The sequence below is a fragment of the Echinops telfairi genome, unplaced genomic scaffold, assembly GCF_000313985.2.
Source record: "Echinops telfairi isolate 266 unplaced genomic scaffold, ASM31398v2 ScPeMD7_7469;HRSCAF=8507_0, whole genome shotgun sequence".
Classification (NCBI taxonomy): Eukaryota; Metazoa; Chordata; class Mammalia; order Afrosoricida; family Tenrecidae; genus Echinops; species Echinops telfairi.
Window position 1 is genome coordinate 46795265 of NW_022111372.1, and position 24424 is coordinate 46819688.

Below are 24424 nucleotides of genomic sequence, written 5' to 3' on the forward strand. Positions count from 1 at the left end.
GCCAGACTTGCAAGGTAGAATTCGTATCATGATAGTGGGGCCGGAGAGGAAGCATTTAGGAACTAGAGGAAAGTTGTGTTTTTCATCGTTGCTACATGGCTCCCTGACTGGCTCGTGGATTGTATCCTTTTATTGCACTTATTGAACCTCTTCCTTCAGCACTATTCTTGCTCATATGCTACCTCCTGAAATGGTGAGCTTTTGACTGGTTCTTTCTGGTATAGTGACTGCATTCTTTCCATCTTCTCTTAACACTTCCTGCATCTTTCAATATTTTGCCTGTAGAATCTTTCAAAATTGCTGTTCGAGGCTTGAATTTTTTTAGTTCTTTCAGTTTCAGATATGCTGAGTGTGTTCTTCCCTTTTGGTTTTCTAATTCTAGGTCCGTACACATTTCGTTATAATGTTTGACTTTGTTTTCTTGAGCTGCCCTTTGAAATTTTGTTCAGCTCTTTTACTTAATCCTTTCTTCTATTTGCTTAGCTACTCTACGATTAGTAGCAAGTTTCAGAATCTCTTTTGATAACCACTTTGATCCTCGTTTTCCCCTGTCTTGTTAATGATCTTTTGCTTTCTTTATGAATGATATTGTTCTCAGTGCCCTCCCACAGCTCATCAGTCTTCTGTCATTAGTGTCAAATATGTTGAGATGTTCTCGATATTCAGGTGGGATAGACTCAAGGTGGTATTTTGGCTCTTGTAGACTTGTTTTCATTTTCTTCAGCTTGATCCTGAACTTACACATAAGCAATTGATGGTCTGTCGCCTGGTCTGGTTTTAGCTGCTGATACTGAGTTTCTCCAACATATATTCCCACCATTGTAGTCAGTTAAATTTCTGTGTATTTCATCTGGGAAAGTGCATATGTTTAGTCGCCTTTTGTTGTAGGAAAAAAGATATTTGCTATGAGCAAGTCATTGGTTTGGGAAAATTCTGTTATGCAATCTCTTTCTTGATTTCAATAACCAAGTCCAGATTTTTCCATCTGTTCCTTCCTCTTTGTTTCCAGCTTTTGTATTCCAATCACCAGTAACTATCAGTGCATCTTGATTGCATATTTGATCAATTCCCAAGTCAGGGCGCTGGTAGAATTCTTCAATTTCTTCATCACTAGCTTTTGTGATTGGTCCAAAAAGTTAAATAATGTATTGATTGCATTTCCTTGAAGACAGATAGATGTAATCTGATCACATGATCGTATTTCACGGTGGATTTAGCAAGATCATTTGTGAGAGCGAATGCCACAGCATTCCTGCTGATAACAAGGGTGGGTGTTTTTTGTTTTTCCTCCAAATACTTCATGGTGATTTGGCTGAAAGTTTACGGACCACTTTAGTTTCCCATTCAACAACATTTTGTTTTGTTCCTCTTTTCCATTCTTCCTTGCTTCCTGCCCTTAGCTTGCCTTCTGACTTTTGGTTTTTGACAGATGCTGCCATTGGTCTCAGATGGTTCCTCACAGGTGTTTTTGTTCTCCTAGAGACCTTTTTATTATTTGTCTGAAAGTAATCCCCTGGGCTTGGTTCAGTTCCAGATCTAAAGGGAAGCTCGAGCCATACCCTCAGGTGCCAGCAATCTCTGTCAAGTCAGTCCATTGCCATCCTACTGCTGTCGATTACGTAAGGTTTCTGAGGCTGTAAATCTTTATGGGAGCAGACAGCCTCCACGTTTTTTTTTTCTCAGAGCAGCTGATGGTTTGATTCACTGAGTGACCTTTTCAGTCAGCAGTTAGCGCCACGAGGGCTCCTTATTAGTTTGAATTTTCTACATTTCTCTCCCTTTGTGTCCAGGACCTTCTAATGTGATGCCAGTCAGGGTAGTTAGAAGTGGTAGCCAGTTCTGAGTCTTCTGATCTCACACTAGTAGAGACTGTGGTTCGTGTGGTCCATTAAGAGCCTTTGGACTACAGTAATTGTTTGTTTTTAATTTTTTCACTCTTTACCCCAGAGATCAATAGTTGCATCTTATAGGTGCTCAAAAGCTCTTAAGGTCCCATTTACTACTCACCAAAGTAAGATGTTCAGCATTGACTTTATGCCAGTTGACCTAGACACTCCCTGAGACAATGGCCCTACGTCCCCAAGCCCCGTGACTCATTCCTTCAAAGTGTGTGATTATGGTTAAGAAATTGTAATACCTTTGCCCCCTGTGTGCTCTTATGTGGATATATTTGCAACACATAAAATTATGTGTGTAGAAGTATCCACTGACAAACCTATTTGTAGGTATACTCCTATATGTCATTCCACACCTGTTCATCTACGTTATCTGTTTCCATGCATCGATTACTGTTCATATGTCATATTATATATATAAACATAGTGTATGTGTATTAATAGTATATCTATTAATAGTATTTACTATATTGTTAATAGTATTACATACCTATTAATCTATTAGTATTAGTATTGTATATCTATTAATAGTATTTGCCATTGTTGCTTTCTATTCTTGCATACCTCCCATTGTCTTCCTTTGCTTTGATCATGTTATACTGATCTCCCCATTACTGTATATTGCCTTTCCTGTCACCCAAATTCATAGTGTCTACTCTCTAGTTAGTGATTTCCCTCCCCCTCCCCCCTCCTCTCCCTTTCTTACAACCATCATGTCAGTTCTGGCTCATAGCAACCCTATAGGACAAAGTTGAATGGCCTCAGTTGATTTCCAAGGCTATAAATCTTTGAAGGCATAAAACCCCATCTTCCTCCCACAGAGTGGTGGTGGGTTCAAACTGCTGATCTTGCAGTTAACAGCCCTGTTTGTACCCCTACTCCACCAGAGTTCCTTTTTTTATCCCTAGTAACGGTTTATTTCAGTATGTAAATCTTCCCTTGACTTAAAAAAACAAAACTAAACTAAAAAACCTTTTCATTGTGAATTAAGTGAGGTTTACATTTCAGATCATTATTTTTGTATTCGACAACTTAAACAACTTATTAAACCCTCCAAAAGTTTGTTTTTCTTGACTTTATAGAGTAGCGGTCTCATATAATACTATTTGTCCTTTTGTGATTGATTTATTACACTCAAACTGTCCACCAGGTTCATCCATGTAATGCGATGCTTCATGGCTTCATCGCTACAGTCTGTTCACCCACCCATTGATGGGCACTCATGGTTGTTTCCATCTTTTTGCTCTTGTGAATAATGCTATCTGTGTCATGACTTTTATTTCTCTAAGCTATATACCAAGTACTTGGGATCAGAATCCAAGCTAGTCAGGCGTAGCCTTGAAAAGGAATGTATTGATTCACAACAGTGGGAAGTGCAGAGCTCTGACTGGTCTCCTACTCAGATAGACTCAGGACTCAGTTGATGCTCACAAAATGTATGTGCATACTTTGGCACTTTTTCTTTCTTCGTTGGGTCCATTCTTGGGCAGGCCCTCAGACAAGATGTCTGTTGGGTAGCTAAGAGTTAATGTCCTGCAAAGAGAGAATGCCTCCTTGGGGGGGAGGGGGAGCACAGCCAAGTCCAAGCACTGACTACTGGTTTGAATGGGATGCCTTCCCACTGCCGAGCGAAGCGTCCCACCTGACTGGCCACTGGGTGGAGAAGAAGGGGTAGGAGAGGCACCAGGAACTTTAGTGGGAGTGAAGTTGCCATGGAAAATGGAGGTGTATGCTCAGGAATGGGGACTGGAAATGGGCAAGGACTCATTTGAAGGATGTAGACCAGTGGTTTAAGTTAACACTGTAAGCAGAAGGGATTTGATACCTGATGTTGAATGCATAAATTGTTCTTTTTGATGTGTTTCAGCATCTCCATGATGCGGTGAAGAGGAATCTTGATAGTGCTACCTCCCCTCAGAATGGCGATCAGCAGAATGGCTACGGAGATCTCTTTCCTGGACATAAGAAGACACGCCGGGAAGCCCCTCTGGGTGTGGCTGTCTCTGCCAATGGCCTGCCTCCCGCCTCCCCTCGGGGGCAGCCTGACCACAAACCTGGTGGAGATGGCCTCCAGCCCAGTGGAAAGCACTCACTGGCCCTGGACTCTGTCAACAAAAAGTGTCTGGCTGACTCGAGCCTCCACTTGAATGGCAGCAGTAACCCCAGTGAGTCCTTCGCCATGAGCTTGAACAAAGAGCTGAAGCAGGAGCCTGTCGACGACCTGCCCTGCATGATTGCTGGGGCAGGGGGTTCCATATCACAGAGCAACCTCATGCCTGACCTGAACCTGAACGAGCAGGAGTGGAAGGAGCTCATCGAGGAACTGAACCGGTCAGTGCCTGATGAAGACATGAAGGATCTCTTCAATGAGGACTTTGAGGAGAAAAAGGACCCGGAGTCTTCCGGTTCTAACACACAGACTCCCTTGGCACAGGACATTAATATTAAGACAGAATTCTCCCCAGCAGCCTTTGAGCAAGAACAGTTAGGCTCTCCTCAAGTGAGAGCTGGGTCTGCAGGACAGACCTTCATGGGGCCTTCAGCTGCCCCTGTGAGCACAGCTTCCCCCAGCCTCGGGTCCTCTCAGACCATGTTCCACACTTCTGGTCAGCCGGGGGTGGAAAATCCTAGCGCAAACCTGATGCCGGCATCAGCTCAGACCCAGAATGCACAGAGAGCCCTCCCTGGTGTGGTGCTGCCCAGCCAGGGCACAGGAGGGGGTGCAGAGCTGTCCTCTGCCCACCAGCTTCAACAGATTGCTGCCAAGCAGAAGCGGGAACAAATGCTCCAGAACCCACAGCAGGTCCCCTCAGCCCCAACTGCAGGCCAGATGTCCACATGGCAGCAGACGGGGCCCTCCCACAGTCCCTTACATGTTCCTTATTCCATGGAGAAGCCTGCCAGCCCTCCCAGCTACCAGCAAGACTTCAGTAACTCCAAACTGCTCATGATGACCAATGTGAACAAGAGCTCTCCTCGGCCCGGAGGTCCCTACCTCCAGCCTGGCCACGTAAACATGCTGAGTCACCAGCCACCAAGTAACTTGAATCAGAACTCCGTGAATGCACAAGGACCCATGCTGGACTATGGCAACACCAAGCCCCTGTCTCACTTCAAAGTGGACTGTGGGCAAGGAAACCCTGGGCCTGGCCAAAACAAGGCAGCTATGCTGTCTTATCTACCGCAGCAGCTGCCTCACCTGAACAGCGAGCAGAACTCCTTGTATCTTATGAAACCAAAGCCAGGAAGCATGCCTTTCCGGTCCCTGGTTCCACCTAGCCAGGTAAATCAGTAGCTTCACTTTCTGGCACATGCTGTAGACACAATGAAGCTGGAAGGTAAACTGGAAGAAGAGGGAGGGAGGTGAGCAGCTGCTATTGGCCTTTAACCTGTGGGAGTGAAAATCTTCTTTAGAAAATAAACCAGGGTTGATTCATAAGCAAAAGTAGAGTGTAAAGGTCCTCAATCTAACTTTATTTTTAGCTAGAGGAATACATTTAGTCCGCCAGTCATCTGTCACTGCTCTTTATAGATAACGCTCACATTTAATGTATTTCTTAGCAACTTTGGGTTGTTTTTTTTCAGGGAGGAGGTACCCCCTCATACTTTATATAATTTTAAAATTTCACGATCGCAACTTTGCATTTTGACCATCGGTCAAAACACCAGTTCCCAATACATCTAAACTCTAGATGTTTAGGTATGATACTCAAGCCTGGCAGAATTATGTGATTCCATATGGTAGAAAATGGCCACAAACTAGTTACTTATTATCATGATCATTACTTGCATTTTTAAAAATCATTTCATTGGGGGTGCGTACAACTCTTAGCACAATCCATACATCCATCCATTATGTCAAGCACATTTGTACATTTATTGCCCTCATCATTCTCAAAACATTTGCTTTCTACTTGAGCCCTTGTTATCAGCTCCTCAGTTTTCCCCTCCTTCTCCGCCTCCACTCCCTCATGAACCCTTGATAATTTATAAATTATTATTATTTTGTCATGTCTTACACTTTCTGATGTCTCCCTTCACCCACTTTTCTGTTGTCTGCATTATTTGCATTTCTACTCACATTCAGAGAGGTCTTAAAATTTGTCCCATTCCTGGAAGCTAGAGCTTACAGTATTAACAAACATGGAGAACTTCCCCCTGACTCCCAAGACAGAGAATGGATCATGACTCACATCTCTCACTTCCCAGGGTACTCTAGCCTGACTTTCATATCTGCCCATCACTACTCCAAAAAAAGGCTGTCTTTGAGTCGGTTCAGACTCAGAATCACTCTATAGGACAGGGTAAATCTTCCTCTGGCTTTTTGAGACTGTAACTTTATGGGAGTAGAAAGCTTTGTCTTCTCCCAAGGAGCTTCTGGTGGGTTTTGAATTGATGCCCTTACAGTTAGCAGCCCAGTGCACAACCCACTACACCATACGTAGCCCATCACTTCTTTTTCATAGCTGTAGAGTGTTCAATGTAGATGCAGCACAGCCACATAACGGCAGCTTAGGTTGTCTCCTGTCTCTGCACACTTGTGGCACACTCTTGCATTTTAGAAATGACAAAACCAAATGATAATATGAAGAATGAGCACACTCCAGTTTTGATTGGAGCTGTGTCCATGGCTATTGTGCTTTGGGGAAGTCATTTGGCACTATATCTTTTTCATAAGCCATAATGTTCACAGGTATCAGCACATTCTCCCCCTGCAAGTTCACCTTAAGAAATCGCTCCCAAAAGAAGGGAGGTACATACAAGGTTCTCAGTGCATGCTTATATCTAATGGCTGAAAAAAACAGGAACACGTGACACATCTGCGTACACGCACGACAGTTTCAGCAACTCCCAGTTACAGGAGGCAGGTCTAAATGTCGACCTTGCATTTATTTTGGCCATGCAAAACAGCCTTGAGGAAGAGAGGGACAGTGGGGATTACTGTCATCTGTGTAACATTGTGTAACTCAGAGCACTTTCAGATCCCTTCCGCTCCGGATAATTGAGGCGAAGAAGTCAGTGTCTGACTGTCAGCAGCAGGTTAGAGATCTCATCGAGATGGAATGGCTGCATGAAGAACTGCAGGGAGGCTCACATGGCAGTTGTCCTGTTTTTGAGTTCCCGTTCTAAATTTAAGTGATGATGTTGGAAAGATTTGTGGTGTTCTGTGATAGGAATCTTACTTTTTGGTCCTTGGGTTTATAGGTGATACCTATTAAAGTTCATATCAATACTCAGTCATCTGTGAACATGAGTATTGGTACAAAACCAAGCAGTCTTTTTCTAGAAAATTGGTTGTTCACAGGTAGACAAATGATAATAGTTTCAGGGATGGCCCTGAATCCAGAAACTCAAAGGTTCCATTCAGTGCAGCATCTCCATCAACCAGAGCCCCTCCCCCCAAGGTTTGGCCCATTTGTAGCCTTTCTGTATCCCACCTGACACAAGGACCACATTATCTGTATTGACAGGAACAGAACCCTGCCAGTGTTCCTCATGTGTCCACATCCATGCCGACGCAGGCCACTACTGTGGGGAGCCAGACGCCGGCCGTGTCTATAAGCAGCACTCACAGCAACGCGCCCTATCTCAACAACCAGCAGGCAGCAGTCATGAAGCAGCACCAGATGCTTTTGGACCAACAGAAACAGAGGGAACAGCAACAGAAGCACTTGCAGCAGCAGCAGCAGTTCTTACAAAGGCAACAGCAACTTCTGGCGGAACAGGTGACAAGAAAATGGGGGTGCCCTTCCCCTTAGGCTGGCCTGCATCCTAACTCGGCAGGGTCTACAAGCCTGTTCACTGTGCATTTGCCTTACTCTGCATGTTACAAACCTTTCTTGGGTGTTTTTCAGACCATTATGGCTTATGTTAAGAACCTCTTTGTATCACTCACCTACTAAGGATTAATGAGGGCAGAATGGAGGTCTAAAAACTACACATAGGAATGTTCTCATGTACCTTGCTGGCCATTTTCAAGCCACTGAGCTCCCTTGTAATCTGGTTTGCTCTGGAATCCTCTTTTGTTTTAGAGCATGAAAAAATTCTGAGGTTCTAGAATCAGGCCAACAAACCCCTCCCAATCTTACCACTCTACCTGCAGGCCCTAAAGGTTAACAGATGCTCCCAGGGCATGTGGATATGATTGAGGACCTCTTTGAAACCCACATCACTGCCTCAGTTCTGCCCTTCTTTGTTTTTGTGGGGTTTATATTTTTGTATGTGTTTGTGTAAAAAAGGCCTGAGGGTTGACCTCCTTTGGCAACACGAGGGTGAAGGAGAATCCAGGGCCATGCCAACCAAGGCTGCTTTGTATGAGGCAGAGGTCAGACAAACCTCCTCCCTCCATCCTTCTATGACCTTGTTCTGACACCAACCGCCCTGCCCACAATGCACTACTTCTCTGCTGGGCTCTGTAATCGTTACAGTAAGTACACAAAACTCACAGAAAATGCTCACAATTCAGGGGTTAAGTAGCAAGTTAATTTAGTTTTTATTAGTGAAAGTAACAGGCTTCAAAATGTGATTTTTTTTTTCCCCCCCATCTGGGGGGCCACTTCTTAGCTGCTGGGCACATCTCTCTCTCGTCATATCCTCTCAGCCACATGGTCCCCTGGCCTCTGCCCTGTTTGAACAAGTGTTACAGAGCTGCTTTGGCACTGTGGGTTCCTGTAGGCACTCAGTTTTACTCTCTTTGGGCCAAGAAAGCCTGCCACTCATGACTCCTCTTTATGTTGGTGGTGGGATTCTCCTTGATTGAGATGGCTCACTTTATACCCTGTGGAATGGCAACTCAGACCAGTCCCTGAGTTAGAGTCCTCTACACCTTATTTGCATGCTCCCACCCAGTCATTTGATATGAGTTACATAGACTGTGGGTAGAAGAACCATACCAGGTAATTTTACCGTGGTCTAAGCCCACACACCCAGTAGTAGTTTCATTAGGTTATAACATGATTTATATATAATTTGCCAATTTAAGGTATGTGTTAAGTAATAGCTTCATTGGGGTACAACTTAAGTAATTATATATGTTACCATCTTAAAGTATACAATTCATTGATTTTTAGAATGATTCATTGATTTCCCGACAGACAATACAAAACTCTGTGTGGGTCTATTTTCCCATTTCTCTGGACTATGTGCCTAGGAATGGAAATGCTTGATCATATGGGACTTGATCACTGAGAATACCTGACCTTGTGAGGAACTGCCATGGACTGCTGCAGGGACCTTTCACAGCAGCTGTGCCACACTACACGCCTGCCAGCAGCATAGGAAGTTCCTTTCTTCACATCATCCCCAACACTTGTCACTGTCTGTCATTTTTGTTCTGACCATCCTAACGGATGTGACGTGGTAATCATGTGACTGATTTACATTTCCCTGATCTACCCTGTTGGTTTTTTACTTATACATCCACCTGTTAAAATTCTGTGCTCCTTTAATCTGTCCTGTCCTTCTGTGTCATGTTATTAATTTAAAATCCACAAAGTGAGTTCATTGCACCGTTTGTAATGGTAGCCAAAATGGGTGAATGAATAAATAAGAAAAATAAACTTGCAATGGGGCATTTAACTAAAAACTCACAGCCATAAAGTTGATTCTGACTCATAGCAACTCTATATAGAATGGTAGAGCTGCCCCCTGTGAGTTTCTGAGGCTATGATGGTGTATGGGAGTAGAAAGCCTCATCTCTCTCCCACAGAGCTGCTGGTTATCTCAAACCGCTGACCTTGAGGTTAGTAGCCCAACTCTTAACTATTATGGTACCAGGACTCCAGTGCAGCTTTATTCTTCCATAAGGAGAAATGAAGTCCTATGCATGTCATAATCTGCATTTTGTGACATGGATGAAAATTAAAACATCATTGAGTGAAATAAGTCAGTTGCAAAAGGACAAATATTGTATGATCTCACTGACCATATGTATGTACTCAAGTATAAGCCAACCGACTATCTGCCGAGGCACCTAATTTTACCACAAAAACTGCATTAAAAAATGTGCTGGAAAACTCGGTTTATACACAAGTATATACAGTATATGAAATGAATATGTAGCCGCCAAAGGTGACTGAGTAGTGGTTACCAGAGGTGGAGGGAGGAGGAAAGGGAGAGATTGGTGTAGGGGCGTTGACTTTATGTTAGTGATGGTGGAGTGACTTTAGAAAGGACGTGAGACTGGCTGTAAACTTGAAGAATGCAGTCCGTGCCATTGTATTGTTCAGGTGGCGGATGTGGGTGTTGGCGTCTGCTACAACAATAAAAGGAAGGGAAAACATCTCCCAAGTGAGATCAGCAGCATTATCTCCACAGGAGCTTTAGTGTGAGGAACTAGCTCAGACAATTTCCGTTTCCCTGACCTGGCTTTCTTTTCTGTCTTTCATTGGTTTTGGCTGTTTCTAGGAGAAGCAGCAGTTCCAGCGCCATCTGACTCGCCCGCCACCCCAGTACCAAGATCCGACACAAAACACCTACCAACAACAGGTTGGACAATTCACAGGTAAAGGGGCGTGCGAGCAGTGCTGGGGCTGGGGGTGCCCAAGCACAGGCTCTGCCAATCAGCCTTCTCAACCTAGTCAGTGCTCTAGTGCTAACTGAGCTCCCTCCCTCTGCCTGTCTTCGTGGCGGGTGCACCATGGGCTTAATTGCTCGCATGAGGTTGAATCTCAGGGCCCGGTCTTCTGTGTGCCTTGGAGCAACAGTAAGAGCAGAGGGTGGGAGCGCGGCTAACTAGGAGAAGTACTAGTTAGTGCTGGATCCCTGGTTGTGCAGCTTTTCAGGCAAAATCTTTTCTAATTAAAGGACATCTTCTCATCTGGAAATGACAACTAACTCTTAAGAAAATGTCTTCTCTTATCTGTCTCTTAAAAAACAAAAAGATCCCCTCCTGTTTTTCAGATAAAGAGAGACTTAATGCATTCGTGTAGCCATTTGCTTTTTTTCTTTCTTTCTTCTCTGTTCACTGGTGTCACAGATGATATCGGCGGTGGGTGGTGGCCAGAAAGGGCAGGAAGCATGCCGTGGTCTCTGGTGTGCTCAGGGGACTAACCTCCCTGCTTGGGTTGTTGCTCTAGAAATGAAGAGAGAGAGAGGTTGATGTGCGCAGTAAAATCTGGTCTTTATCTGCCCTCTTAGCCCTTCCTAGAAGAGTGTAGGGGTGTGTGTGTGTGTGTGTGTGTGTCTCTCTCTCTCTCGCTCTCGCTCTCATCAATAACCCTCACTGTCAAGGCTGACCAGAGCTGTGTGTCCCCCTGTGTCTGTGCGTGCACTAGTTGGGATGGTGGGCATTCACGTATGCAGGCCGTTCAAAAGCCTGGGCCTAGGCCCTGATTCCTGCCTTCAGCCTCCCCTAACATTGTTGGGAGGGCTTAGTAAGAGAGAGAGATTGTTTCAGCTCTCATTTCCTTCCTCTACCCAAGTTTGTGTAGGGGCTATAGAGAAAGGAGGAAGAGAAACAGAGTTCTCAGTCTTCAGGGTGTCTCCATGCATCAGCTGCTTAGACCAGAAGCACTCCACAGCAAATTCCCTGAGGACAGTGACCTCTTGGGCTCATTGTCTGCCAGCCAGTGCCTGCCACCCCACCTCACAGTAGGTGCTCCGTAAATGTCTAGTGAATTCATCCTTGCATTCTAGAATCCTCCTTCCCTTGTCAGTCTCGGGTATACACTGTTGGATCTGGCTTGGTGTCTCACACAGTCGCCCTCATTTAGCCCCATACTACTTCTCCATTTTGGGTGCCTTCTCATCTCTGTGGCTCTGACAGCAAGGTCTGAGCCATGGCCCGGTTCCCAAGCACAGCACCTTCCAAACCTGGCTTCAACTCTTCCTCCAGCTTACTGCACACTGTCCCCACACCGCATAATCCCTGACTAGCCTCTTGAAGTGTCTGTGCAGACTGCCTCTCCGTACCTCTGTGCCTTTGCACACATTCTTGTCTCCACTCCTCCTCCTCCTCTCCTACACGACAACTCATTTAAAATCCATTGCACTGTGACACCTCCACAAATCCTGGAGGACATTGACTCTGGCCCTTGGTGCTGTGTGGTTGCTGCAAAGCCTGGTAACTACCTTCATGGCACCACATAGTAATGCCCTATGCCCCTACCCCTACCCTCTGCCTCCCAATGGCAGACCCTTAGCTGGGTTCACTTGTAAGTTCCCACAGCCCAGCGTGGGGCCCACTAGGTAGCAGAGGTTTGCTGGGTGTTTTAAAAGTGAGTGGATGATCCTTGGCTTCCCCACCATTCTTAGGCTGTTGCCTCATTCTACCCCCAACTGTTTTCTCAGTGTGTGCACTGGCCATGAGACGGGGCTAGTGGGCAGCATCGAAACAGTGCTCCAGAAATGCCCAGTGGTTGACCTGGTTTCCTCTTCCCTCCAGGTTCATCTGCTTCTGTGCCCGGCATGAATAACTTGGGTCCATCTAACTCCAGCTGTCCTCGAACGTTCTCTCAGACTGGGACGCTCCTGCCAATGGGCCCTGGACACGGTTCGGTTTCTTCTCTGCCCTCCAGCTCGAGCCAGCAGGATCGGGGTATGGCTCAGTTTGCTGGCTCCCAGAGTGGCCTCTATGGGATGACATCAGGCATAGCACAGATGGTTGCCCAGGCTCCCCAACAGCCCACCAGTGGACACGCCCATATTCCACGGCAGGCCACTGTGGGCCAGAACACCTCCATCTCGGCTGCCTATGGGCAGAACTCTCTAGGGACCTCTGGCCTCTCCCAGCAGCACAGTAAAGGGACCCTGAACTCAGCTTTAACCAAGGCACAGGTCCCAAGGGTTTCAGCAGCCATGGGAGGACAGACTCCCTCGTGGCAGCATCAGGGAATGCAAAACCTGAGTGGCCAGACCCAGGGGAGTCCCAGTGTGAGCCCCTTCACCGCAGCCTCCAGTTTCCGCATGCAGCAAGCCCACCTGAAAATGCCCAACCCACAATTCTCCCAGGTGATGCCCAGCAGACCCATGGCACCCATGAGCTCGGCACCTACGGCAGGGGCCATGTTGCCCTCCCTGAACACACAGCAGAGGACCAGTGCGCCTGCGCCACCACCTCCACAGGGACCCCCATCACAGGTCCTCCCAGGACTGAGCCCAGCTGTGCCTGAGATGGGGTCCTTCAGCCAGAGCCCAGCCCCACAGATGGGGGCCCGGGCAGGGCTGCACTGTGCCCAGGGCTATGCGATGCGGACTGCTGGCCAGGAGCTGTCCTTTGCCTATGGCGGGCAGCCAGGCAGCGGTGGTCTGCCCAGCATGCCTGGGGACGCCGACCTGATAGACTCCCTGCTGAAAAATAGGACTTCAGAAGAATGGATTGATGATTTGGACGACCTTCTAGGGTCACAGTAATGAGTGGGTTTTAAGGTATTCTGTGTATTCATAAAAGCCTATATTTTTGTTCTCAGATTCAAGAAAGAACAAACTGCTTTGGACCAAAAGCCCATGGCACAGAGTGAGGGGGGTGGGGCCAGAGCCCAGTCTGAGGGCCCTCTCTGGGGGCGGGCTCTTTGGTCACATGGCCCCAGGCCAGCAGTTGTGGCCAGTCGGGCTGGCCCCAGCCCATCTGCTGGCTTCATGATCTGGTGTTGGGACAGCAGGAAAGTATCTAAAGAGGGTTTTCCATCCAGATGACCCCAGATACAGCAGAAACCACACTGAACTCCACAGTGACAGGCTTCCAGGACATCTGTGCCATCACGTTCACATCACCCAAGGTTTCTCCGCTTGCCCAGTTTGGGGACAAGTTTTTGTTGAAACTTGATACAGCAGAGTTGTGTGCAGCGGGTAGCATAGGAAAGATTGTTTTTTAAACATATAGGATAGGTGGTGGTTTAAATTAATTAAGGGCATTGAACACCTACGGTTTTCTTCTACTTTGTCAGCTTTCTGGGTGAGGCTGTAAGTGCAGGCTGTCCTACAGAGGCCAGGCCGGAGCAGTGTTTCGAGAGACACCCAGATCTGGTCTCCAGTGTCCCCGCCTGCCCACAGCAGGGAACTTCTTCCTGGTGACATTTGGGAAGCCCTTACTTCAGAGCAGCCCCTCCTTTGCCCCACCCTTGGTCAAAGGACTCCAGACAATCCCCTTAAGCAAAGGAGCACTTCTTCCAGGGTAACTGGTAAAATTGGCTACATAGGATTCCTGTGTCCTTACGTGTCCCAGCTCTCCCGCCTCCTTGAGTTTCTGGGGAAACTGGTTTTCAGCCTGTTAGAGACGTGGTCTTTGTGTCATGGGGCACAGATGTCTTCCCATCACCCGGCCTTCATTCCCATGACCTCCTGGCCCCTTCTTCCTCTCTCCAGCCAAAATGAAAAACTACTTTAGGGCAATGATTTACTAGATTGGAGGGGAAAGAAGGGTCGTTAGAATTCCTTAGGGAACCCAAGCATTGTGATGAAGTGGGATGCTCCTCCCCAGAAAGTAAAGGCTTTTGGGAACTCAGAAAGCAGGAATGTCCTGATTGATAGGAGGCCTGGGTGGTGGGCCCAGAGGAGGAATTCCACTGCTTTATGACTCTTTTCTGCCCCTCCCCATGTCAGATGACTTGCACTTTTTAAGAGAGAATTGCTTTATAACACTAACATATCCTTTCTAAAAATTCCAGTGGATTTTTTTCTTTTAAGGTCTGTGGATGAATGAATTTGACTAAGCTGAGATTCCGAAAAGTAGAGTATTTCATGATGGGCTGTTTGTGGGAAACAAAGATGGAGTGAGCACTTCCATATGATGAAAGCAAAATGGTAAGCACAGGGTGAGACCCTCTGAAACAGAATATTGGAGAGAAAATAACACACTGAAAAGAGTGGTGTGTGTACAGAGCGGTCTGTGGGGAAAACTCGGCCCCAGTTCCTGTCCTGGAAATCTCAGCAGACCAGATGTGGAAACGGAGCCGAGGACAGTACCCCGTGAAAACCCTGAGTTGCGTTACAGGGTGGGGTGGGGACTGCACACACTTCAGTAATTATTTTGCACCAGCGTGCCTTTTTCAGTGAGGGTATGCGGACCCTCCGACCCTCTTCTTCTCTAATAGCCATTTGCCACCCTGGGTGGTGTGTGGGCCATTTCCCTGGTAAACACCCTGCCAGTCTTCCCTGGGTGCTGAAGTTAGCTCTCAAAGAAGGGATGAGTCAGAAAGCCAGTAATACTCCACCCTCAGAGTGAGTTCCCCGATCTAAGGCGAAAGGGTGGCTTCAGTGTGTCTTCTACCAAAAATAGCCAGGCCTCTGGCCGGTTCCAGATCCTGTTCCTCTCTGGGCCTCCCTCTGGCTGCTGCCCACCTCTGACCCTGGGAGGCTGCAGGAGAGGGCATGACCCCATTTGCCCCACGTGGGGGGAGGGCTTGAGCATGTCTCTTTCGCTGCAGTGTCATAGCAATAAAATGTGATTCTTGGGAGGGGGGGAGACGTCTCCCCCACCCCCAGGGAGCTGCCCATGGCTTTATTTATGAGGCTGGTTTCTGGTTAGTTGGAAGAGCAACCATGCAGCTCCTCACTCCCCAGAGCCAGGGCTCACATGAAAAGGGTGCTCGAACTTTGGTTATACACATTTGCTTTGTGTAAATAAATGTTTACAGTTTTATATTAAAGATGGAATAAGAGTTAGATCTGACTGTATATTTTTTACTTTTATAGATTTTAAAACTATGATCCTTTATATATGTTTTTGGGGCGCTACAATAAGTTTTATGGCAACAGTTGGTATTGTTAACTTTTTATTGTCTTCAAAGTACATAAAAATCCTATTAACCCCAATATTCTTCTACTTCCCTTTAACTCTGGTATACACCAAAAAGAAATCTTTACTTTCCTTGTTTTATCATTATAAAAATAATAAAAGTATTTTGCTAGTATTGAAACTGACTTTGTGTTTGACTACTGGGGCGGGGCAAGGTGAAGAGCGGGTCTGTGTACAAATGTTGCATTTGGTGGTTGATTTTCTTTTGTGATTTAGTGGTCTTTAGGGCCACTGTGGGGGGTGTTTGGTCTAAGCCTCAGCAGACTATTGTTGTTTAACGATAGGTATTAGAAAACTGGAGTCGTTCAGAGAAATCTGCCCTCTGCCTGTGTGTCCTCGATTCTGTGTCCAGTATGAGCAAAGTTGGACTAGGTAACTCAGTGATGGTTCTACCTTGACCAGGTCAGAGGCCTTGAACTCCCTCCGGGTGTGCCTTCGCCTGGATTTTGCAGGGAATGGGTCAGTGGCCCCAGGAGAGGGGAGAAGAACTGTCTGGTCTGAGGCAGGCTGGGTTAAGGAAACACAGAATCAGAAGGTACAATTACAGGACTCGAAATGAGAAAGTGCAACAGATAAGACCATATTCACAGCCTTGCTCGATAAGGCTCAGGAAAGGAAAATAAATTCAAAATTCCCCTGAACCCTTTTACAAGAATTCACAGCATGGTGTGTAATAGAGATTGTCCTCATTAGAAGTACAGCCCGAATGCTACTTAGAGGCCCAGATGGCGAGACTTTGGCTCATGGACTTTGAACAGGTTAGGAGGGACCCGTCCCTGGAGAAGGGCGTGGTGCTTGATCAGGTAAAGGGGCAACAAAAAGAGGAAGACCTCGATGAGATGGATTGAGCCCGTGGCTGCGATGATGGGCTCAAACATGGCAGTGACGAGGATGACAGGGTGAGGTGTTCGGCGTACAGATGGTCGCTGTGAGTCAGGGTTGACTCATCACCTGACAAGTAAACCAAAGAAATGAGAATTAGATTGAAGTGGGCTAATGTTGCTGGTTAGGTTCGCAATGATGGATGATGGAGCTGACTAAAGTGTGATGAAATTCAACTCTCTCTGCCCTGGAGATGATGCCACCTCATAGCTCTGCTATGGACTGTGTAGAACTGCCCATTGTGGAAGCAGAAAGCTTCGTCTTCCTCTGACAGAGCTACTGGTGGTTTCGAACTATTAACCCTGCACTTAGCAGCCCAACATGTAACCCCCTTATACCATTAGGCTTCCTTGAAATGTGGTAAATATTTACCACAGTTTTGACTGATATAATGTGGAATGATGGTTTTGTTTAAAAAACTCAAACCAAACTCAGTGCTATCAAGGCAATGCCGACTCACAGTGACCCTAGGACAGGGTAGAGCTGCCCCTGTGAGTTTCTGAGACTGTGTTCACAGGAGTAGAAAGCCCTATCTTTGTCCTGAGGAGAGGCTCGTGGTTTCGAAATGCACAATCTCAGCCCAACACATAACCACTAGACTACCAGGGCTCCTTTAGGGTTCTCATGGGCCAGTAGAAGCGAAATCTGGCCAATAGAACTAAAAAGTTCTTTCTGTGACTCCCCTGTTTAGGGAGAATTTCAAACATGCAAAAGTAGTATAACGAACTTACAAAGCCGTACCCTACTTCAACTCATCTCCCCAGTCTTATTTCAGCTACAGAGACCCACACTATATTTTAAAATCTACACCAGCCCCGTCACCCAGAAATACACTGATATCTGCCGTGGTTAATGTCACCAGATAATGTCTGCAGCTCTGGGCGTCCTGCAGCTGCCCTGGGCCACTTGCCTGGGTAAGAGTACCCCTGTCCAGCCGGGCTCACACCCGATGGCAGGCTCCAGGTGAGAAGGTTACTGCTAGGACCAGGCATTGTCACAGATGGGTGAAATGATTTCAGAGGAGTGGGTGTTGGGAAGAGGGTCGTGGTGGTTCAGTAGAGGAATTTTTGCCTTCCGTGCAGGAGCCCTGGATTCATTTGCCAACTAAGGTACTTGTTTGGGCTTCAAGCCCAAGAGATGGAGGGACTTCTGTATATAGAGACCAAAATAACTAACCTGGAAGGTGGGGGGGGCGGGGGCGGTGTAGTGAGCGATGCACTAAGCTACTAGCTGCAAGCTCAGTGGTTCAGCCACCAGTGAGTCTGGGTGAAAGATGGGGCTGTCTTCGACCCTGTGAAGACTGGAAGTCTTGGAAACCCAAAGGGGCCATTCTACTCTGTCCTGTAGGGTCCTTTATGAGTCGGAACCCACTTGATGGCAGTGAGTTGGTGTGGGAGCTAATTCGCATTAGAGGGGCTCACTGACCCGGACAGGAGTCCCCATCCAATGGCAGCTGTCTGAACAGAATACAATTGGAAGAGGGAGGTCTTGGGGACTCTTTTTAGACCAGTCAACAACTTTGTGAGGCGAGTTACTGAAACTGTTTGCACTTGTGGTTTTTTTGTGTGTTTTTTTTAAACATTTTATTAGGGGCTTATACAACTGTTATCCCTAGCACTTGTGGTCTTAAGTGCCTGAAACAACATTTTCGGTTACTGTTCTTGTGTGCACCCAGCTGTGTAATGTGTCCAGTGTGGTATGGCCTAGCACTGTGTGTAGAGGCGGGGAGTGGGGGGAGGTATCCTCTGGGTGAACTGGGGATGCGTGCTTAGCAGAAATGTAGTAATTTGGAGTGTTAGCCAGTGTCTCTAGTGCTCATACCTCAGGCCCAGCCACTGCCCATCTGCTGGTGGGAGTCTGCTGTTTTGATGTTGACCACATTTCAGTGGAGCTTCCAGACTACGATGGACTAGGAGGAAAGGCCTGGGGGTGTATGTACTTCCCAAAAGCAGCCAGTGAAAACACTGGATCCCTATAGTATAATCCACGATTGAGCTTTGCAATGTCTCTCACAGGCAGCATCTTGTCTACTGTGGGGTCAGCTCGATAGCAGCTAACAAGAGGTGTTGCAGAAGAAACCAACGCAAGTTAAGTAATAATAATAATTTATAAATTATCAAGGGTTCATGAGGGAGGGAGGGGTAAAAAAATGAGCCGATACCAAGGGTTCAAGTAGAAAGAAAATGTTTTGAGAATGATGATGGCAACAAATGTACAGATATGCTTGACACAATGGATGTAGGGATGGATTGTGATAAGAATTGTATGAGCCCCCAATAAAATGATTAAGAAGAAAAAATCTTTACCAAAGCCAACAGACTCCTCTTTCTACCATAGATCAGTTGGTAGCTTTGAACCCCTATTTTCAGGTTAGCAATTTAGTGTTTAACCCATTGCACTATCAGGACTCCTAATGCTCCCTATGGTGAATTTTTAAATGAGGCCAGAACACTGCAGAGAGTATTTAATTAGAGAGGTCTGGAGGCCATCTGGGATGTGACAGAAAGTTCCCCAAGGAGTGATGTGCTGATGACAAGAGGGGGCAAGAACGCTGAGAAAGCTAAGGCAGGCTGGTTGCCCAACAGGTATCTACGTGTAACAAACCCAAAGCCTGCCTAGAGCGGGGGAGTGGGGTCTGGCCTACCGCCCTGTGATTAGGGGTACTATAGTGATCCAACTGAAGGGCAGGGCTATGCTAGGTCCTTGGCTAACCTGCTGGGGGCTTCAGCTTGCCCCATCCCAGAAGATACCTTGGGATTAATCCATACCTGCCATTGTTAACTTTATCAAAAAACCTGCTTAAGACTGGCCAGCATTTGTGGCCACAGCAATGGAAAGGCACGAATTGGGCCTGTGAGCTTGGCCCAAGACGAGTTGAATAGAGTTCCAAGTGCTCCCCTGGCCAGCACAGGAATGGTGAGCAATTGCAACCTGTCTCAAATGTGCTTACTAGAGCATTCCCCCTTTGTCTTCAAGCCTTTTAACACCACTTTTCAGATGGGTCTCCCAAACAAAAATGTCTGCTTCATTATATAGGGGCAAAAATGACCCCAAATTCAAACAATTTCCAGAGCCCCGGGAAGTCTTGAGCAGAACAAAGACAGATCATCAGGATGAAGGATCATCCCTGTCCACTCATGAGGTCATAGTGATGTCCAAGGATTCTGAGAGTCACGCAGCTACTTAAGTAGGATAGGGAACAAACGAAAAGTGTCACAAGCTCATGATTGGTGACAGATCAATTCATCACAGTTGCAGGCAGGAGACAGAACCAGGAGAGGCCTGTGATTGGAATCTGTGCATCTTACCGATTAGGAAAGCTTACCAAAAGGGCTCCGGGCCCTCGGGTGCAGGGATGACTCATCATCATGTGGCCTGACCACTGCCACTGGGTCCATTCTGACTCAGAGGGACCTGACACTAAAGCTTTCCGGGAGCAGAGAGCCTCATCTGTCTCCCTCTCCGTTAGCAGTCCAACACCGACTGACCATGTCGCTACCCCAATTTCCACAGCCTGGAAAATTCCTAAGGGTGAGATTGTCCTTCCCCGGGGCTAGCCAGGGGAGCCTCAGTGAACCCACTCTGGCTGAGGGCACTTTCTTGCATTGCTGGTCAGTGGTCAGAAAGCACTGCAGGCTAACTGGTAAGTGGAAGCTCCGACTAGATTGAGGGCTCCCACTGTACACTGCAGCCTTTGGCCAACCTTTCATTCAGAACGTAACCTCCTCTAACACGGTTTCAAGGACTCTTGCACTCTGGATTGTTGCAAAGCCATATGGACAAGTGTGCTTAATCCAATTGAGTGATGGATTGTTTACGATTTTTAAGAGCCCCAATAAAATGATTAATAATAATAAAAGCAAAAACCACCTCCAATTTCTGCTCCTGGCTTTTCTTTCCTCACTCCTACTTTTTAACTACCCTCTGGTACTTCTACAAGGAAGGTCCCTGCGTGGCATAAATGATTTGCATTTGTCTACTAACCAAAAGGTTTAGTGGTTCAAACACATTCAGTAGGCTGAGGGAGAGAAGCCTGGCGAACTGCTTCCATGAAAAGGATGCCAGACAAAACCCAGTTTGATTCTGTGCAACACGTGACCATTATAAGTCAGCACCTGCTCGATGGCAATGGCTATGTGTGTCTATGTGTGTATGTAAGTTATCTGGGAGGGTGGGCTGTTGACATCACCAGAATTCTACAGCTAGAGTCACAGCTTGGCAAGGCCGGTGCCTGTCCCTGCAGACCAAGATGCCAGGCATGGAGCATCTTGTGCCTGCCCCAAGGAGGCGGTTGGCTCAGCTGGCAGTTGTGGTGAGCGCCATCATCACCTCCCGGGTTCCCCTTCAGGACTCAGACACTCCCTTCCCCTGGTTGCCGCGAGTGCTGGCTCACAGTAGTCTTGGAGAATTACCTTCAATGGAAAGCAACTGCCTTGCCCATGGGTGTGCCCCCACCAGTATCCAGGAACTGGTCAGTAGAGGCGTATGAAGGCCCAGCTCCTTGTCTCAAGTTAGGGCATCCTCAAAAGGCCACCCCAACTCCAGAGATCCTGTGGGATTGCCCTCTCATACCTGGATCTCAGTTCGGCCTTTCTCTTTGCCCACCAGGTGCTGTTCCTTTTGTGCTAACCCCTATCCACATTTGTTTCCAACAGTAGTACAGGGTGTTGTCTCTGAAAGCAGATTCTGAAATGAGATTTCCAGGCCGCTTACTATCTGGCTGAGGAGCCCTGGAGGCATATTGGGCTATGTTGGGCCCCTAATCACAAAGTTGGAAGTTTGAAACCACCAGCCTCTGTGAGAAAAAGATGAGGCTTTCTACTCCTGTGAGGAAAAATAATAAGGCTTTCTTCTCTACAGTCTCAGAAACCACAGCGCAGGGCTACTCTGTGCTCCAGGGTCGCTATGCTTCAGAATAGACTAGGAGATAGTGAGTTTGGGTTTGGGTCCCAGCCAGTCTGGCTAGCAGGCAGGTGAGTTATGCAGAACTTTGATGTAAGCTTGCATTAAAGCTTCACGGGAAAGAGACGGCTCAGAAAAGGGAGGCTTTGAGGAAGTGTAAATGAACTCTAAACATAAGGCTCTGGAATTAGAGGGCTCTTGCTGGAGGCTGGCCTTGATGCCCTAGAGAAGGCCTGAGGGCAGGCAGCCTTAGTGAAAGGAGGAGCCCAGTAACCCAGGGGCCTCCTGGGCAGGAGCTAGGAGGGACCTTCCTTCCCAGGCCAATAAGTAAGCCTGGTGCAACTCCAAGGGGCTGTACTTTCAAGCTGCCGGGGACACCAAGCTTATTGCCCGACTAGAGGAATGGGGGCATCTTGGATGTCCGCCCTCAGGACTGACTCCAAGCCCTCTGGCCTGCAGAGTGGCCCTTGCCTCCTTGTTAAGTAAGGCTGGTGCTCGCCCCTTGCTTGTAGCTGATGCACAGGCCCCTGCCCCGCCCTCTAGGCTCTAGCCAACCCTGCCACCAGACAAGTACCTGTTGCTGTGGTTACCTGCACAACTGGGCTCTCAATAGCAAGGGAGGTGATTTTTTTAAAAAGCAAAGCAAAACCTCAAGTCCACTAAAGTCAAATTTCAAAGCTGTAAACCTTCATGGGAGCAGACAGCTTTGAAGCGCCAACCATCGCCTCAGGAGCCTTGGTGGTGTAGTTCGACATTGACCTGCTCACCGTGTCATCAGTGGTTTGAACCCACTAGTTGCTCTTCAGGGGGAAAATGAGGCTGTCTGTTCTCATAAAGATTTCAAGTGTCAGAAACCCAAAGGGGCAGTTCTAATTTGTCCTATGCAATCGCCATGAGTCAACGTTGACTCCATGGCAGTTGGTTTGGGGCCAAGTGAGTATGCTCAGGGCCCCCAGTGGGGATTGGATAGCTTGCTAATAATGTAAATAATGTTCATGGGACCATGCAAATAAGGTGTACTGAACCCTAATGAAGGATTGGTAAGTTTTGCCATCCTGAAAGGCTTAGAAGAGATCCATTCCCAGCACAAGCAGAAGCAGGACCTCTGGGCACCCAAGAAGGGAAAGGATTCTTATTCTGAGAACCTCCTCGGAGCAGACGACAAAAAAGAGCGTTGTAGCACTGGAATGACTGACAAATGGCAGCCCAGAACTGAGGGCTTAGTGGGAGCCCATGTTGTTGGCTTCTCGGCGCACAGCGGGAGATAGCTGAACACCTTAAGGTGGAGGCTTGCTGGCAGAGTGGGACGCCTCTGGGCCCTGCTGGAGCTAGGTGTGCAGACTCAGCCAGAGTGGAGCGCCTTTGAGCTGAGGCTTGCGTACACAATCTAGTGCATCTTGACACTTGAATGGCAGAGCTAAAAGAGCTTTGTAACACTTGCCTGAGAGGCTGGGGGCCAGAGAGATGTCTGCCTGTGGACCTGACATGACAAGGAAAGAGACTGTTCTGTCAAAGAACTGGTAAAATAGTTGGGTGGGGGCAGTTAATTCTTAGGGTATGAAAGGGTCAATCGCTACAAGGGCCAGCGTACACCCGACAACGATACCTACTCTCAGAGAGACAAGAGGGTCTTGAAAATGATCTCCACAGACTCGAACCTCATCCTCCCTGATCCCAATCAGAGGTGCAAACTGGATGATATCACCGTGGGGCAGCTTGGCCAGAATGTCACGGACACACGATCCAAGCATCATACCTTTTGGTTCCTTTAACAAGGATAGTATTTAATAATCTTGAACCTGAATTGACCCTTTGTGCTTTTGAACCTGAATTGCAGTCTGCTGCTTTCTGCTGAGCTCTATCATTGCGAGTGTGGCCTGTGACTTCCCTCTGACCCTCACCACAGATTGTCAAATCCAGCAGAGAAGAGAGTGCCGTGGGATGGATAGTTGGTGTCGGAATTGGTAGAAAGATGAGCGAGGAGGTGTGCTTGACCTCCACTTCATAAGAATCAGGCTTGGGCTGACGCTGAGCCTTTCTCCTTACAAAGTTAGAGGAGGTTAGGTGCTGCCTCAGCTGCACCATTTTTACAACCATCCTTTGAGACCAACTAGCCACTTGGTAACTGTCTAAGTTTCCTAGGGCTGCCGTAACAGAAAAACCCAAAGTGATAGTTTTAAAAAGCAGAAGTCTCACACTTTGGGAGGTTAGAAGTCAGATTAAGGCATTGACTCTAGGAAAGGATTTGTCCCTTATTGGCAGCCCAGGGTGCTGGATCCTTCCACAGCATCTTCTCCTGTTTATATCTCTATATCTGCTTTCCCTTTTTATAAGACACCACTCGGAGAGGATTAGGTTTAGGACCCACCTACTTCAGTATTCTCTCCTTAACAGAAACTTCTATTTCTAACATGGTCACTGTGATAGTTACATAATCAGTTGTCAATTTGAGAGGATTAAGAGTGAAGGGCTGAGGTCTAGCCTGTCAATCAGGTCATAGTTGGATGACCTCATTTGGAGGTGCTAAGGACATAAATAGCTCACTGGAGGTGGGACACACGCTCACTCCCTGGGAGACCTTGCAGCTGACAAGACACATAAAGCCAGACTAGAGCCCTGTTGCTGAAGGAGCCATGTGGAGTCTCCTGCCAGCACTGAGATGCCTCTACCACCATTGGATCCACAAGACTTTCTACCCACTAGCCTGTGATCATCTTGTATTCAGCATCATTGCATGTGTTTCATGAGTCTGAAGAGGAATTTATAGGTTGGTATTGGACATAGGGTTAATACCAAACTTATGGACTTGAACTGGATTGGGCTGAGATGTTTTCTCAGTATTCAATTGCTTTTATATATAAAGCTCTTTATTATACACATATTTGAGTGCCTCTGGATTTGTTTGTCTAGTCAACTCAAACTAACATAATCACATGCACAGATACATGGGTTGGATCTTTTTGAAGGACACAATTTCACAAACCCCTGGCCACGAATCAATTCCAATCCA

At 47.1% G+C, this 24424-nt stretch overlaps 1 protein-coding gene across 1 annotated transcript in view; it reads left to right on the forward strand.

Moving 5' to 3' along the window:
- Nucleotides 1-15751, forward strand: part of MAML1 (mastermind like transcriptional coactivator 1) — a 50687-nt gene extending 34936 nt beyond the window's left edge. Inside the window, exons 2-5 of the mRNA XM_004696852.3 lie at nucleotides 3763-5178; nucleotides 7367-7621; nucleotides 10302-10398; nucleotides 12280-15751. Of these exons, the coding sequence (XP_004696909.1) occupies nucleotides 3763-5178; nucleotides 7367-7621; nucleotides 10302-10398; nucleotides 12280-13247 (2736 nt within the window). The 3' untranslated portion in view covers nucleotides 13248-15751. The remainder of the gene's footprint in view (nucleotides 1-3762; nucleotides 5179-7366; nucleotides 7622-10301; nucleotides 10399-12279) is intronic.
- Nucleotides 15752-24424: the final 8673 nt, after the last annotated feature.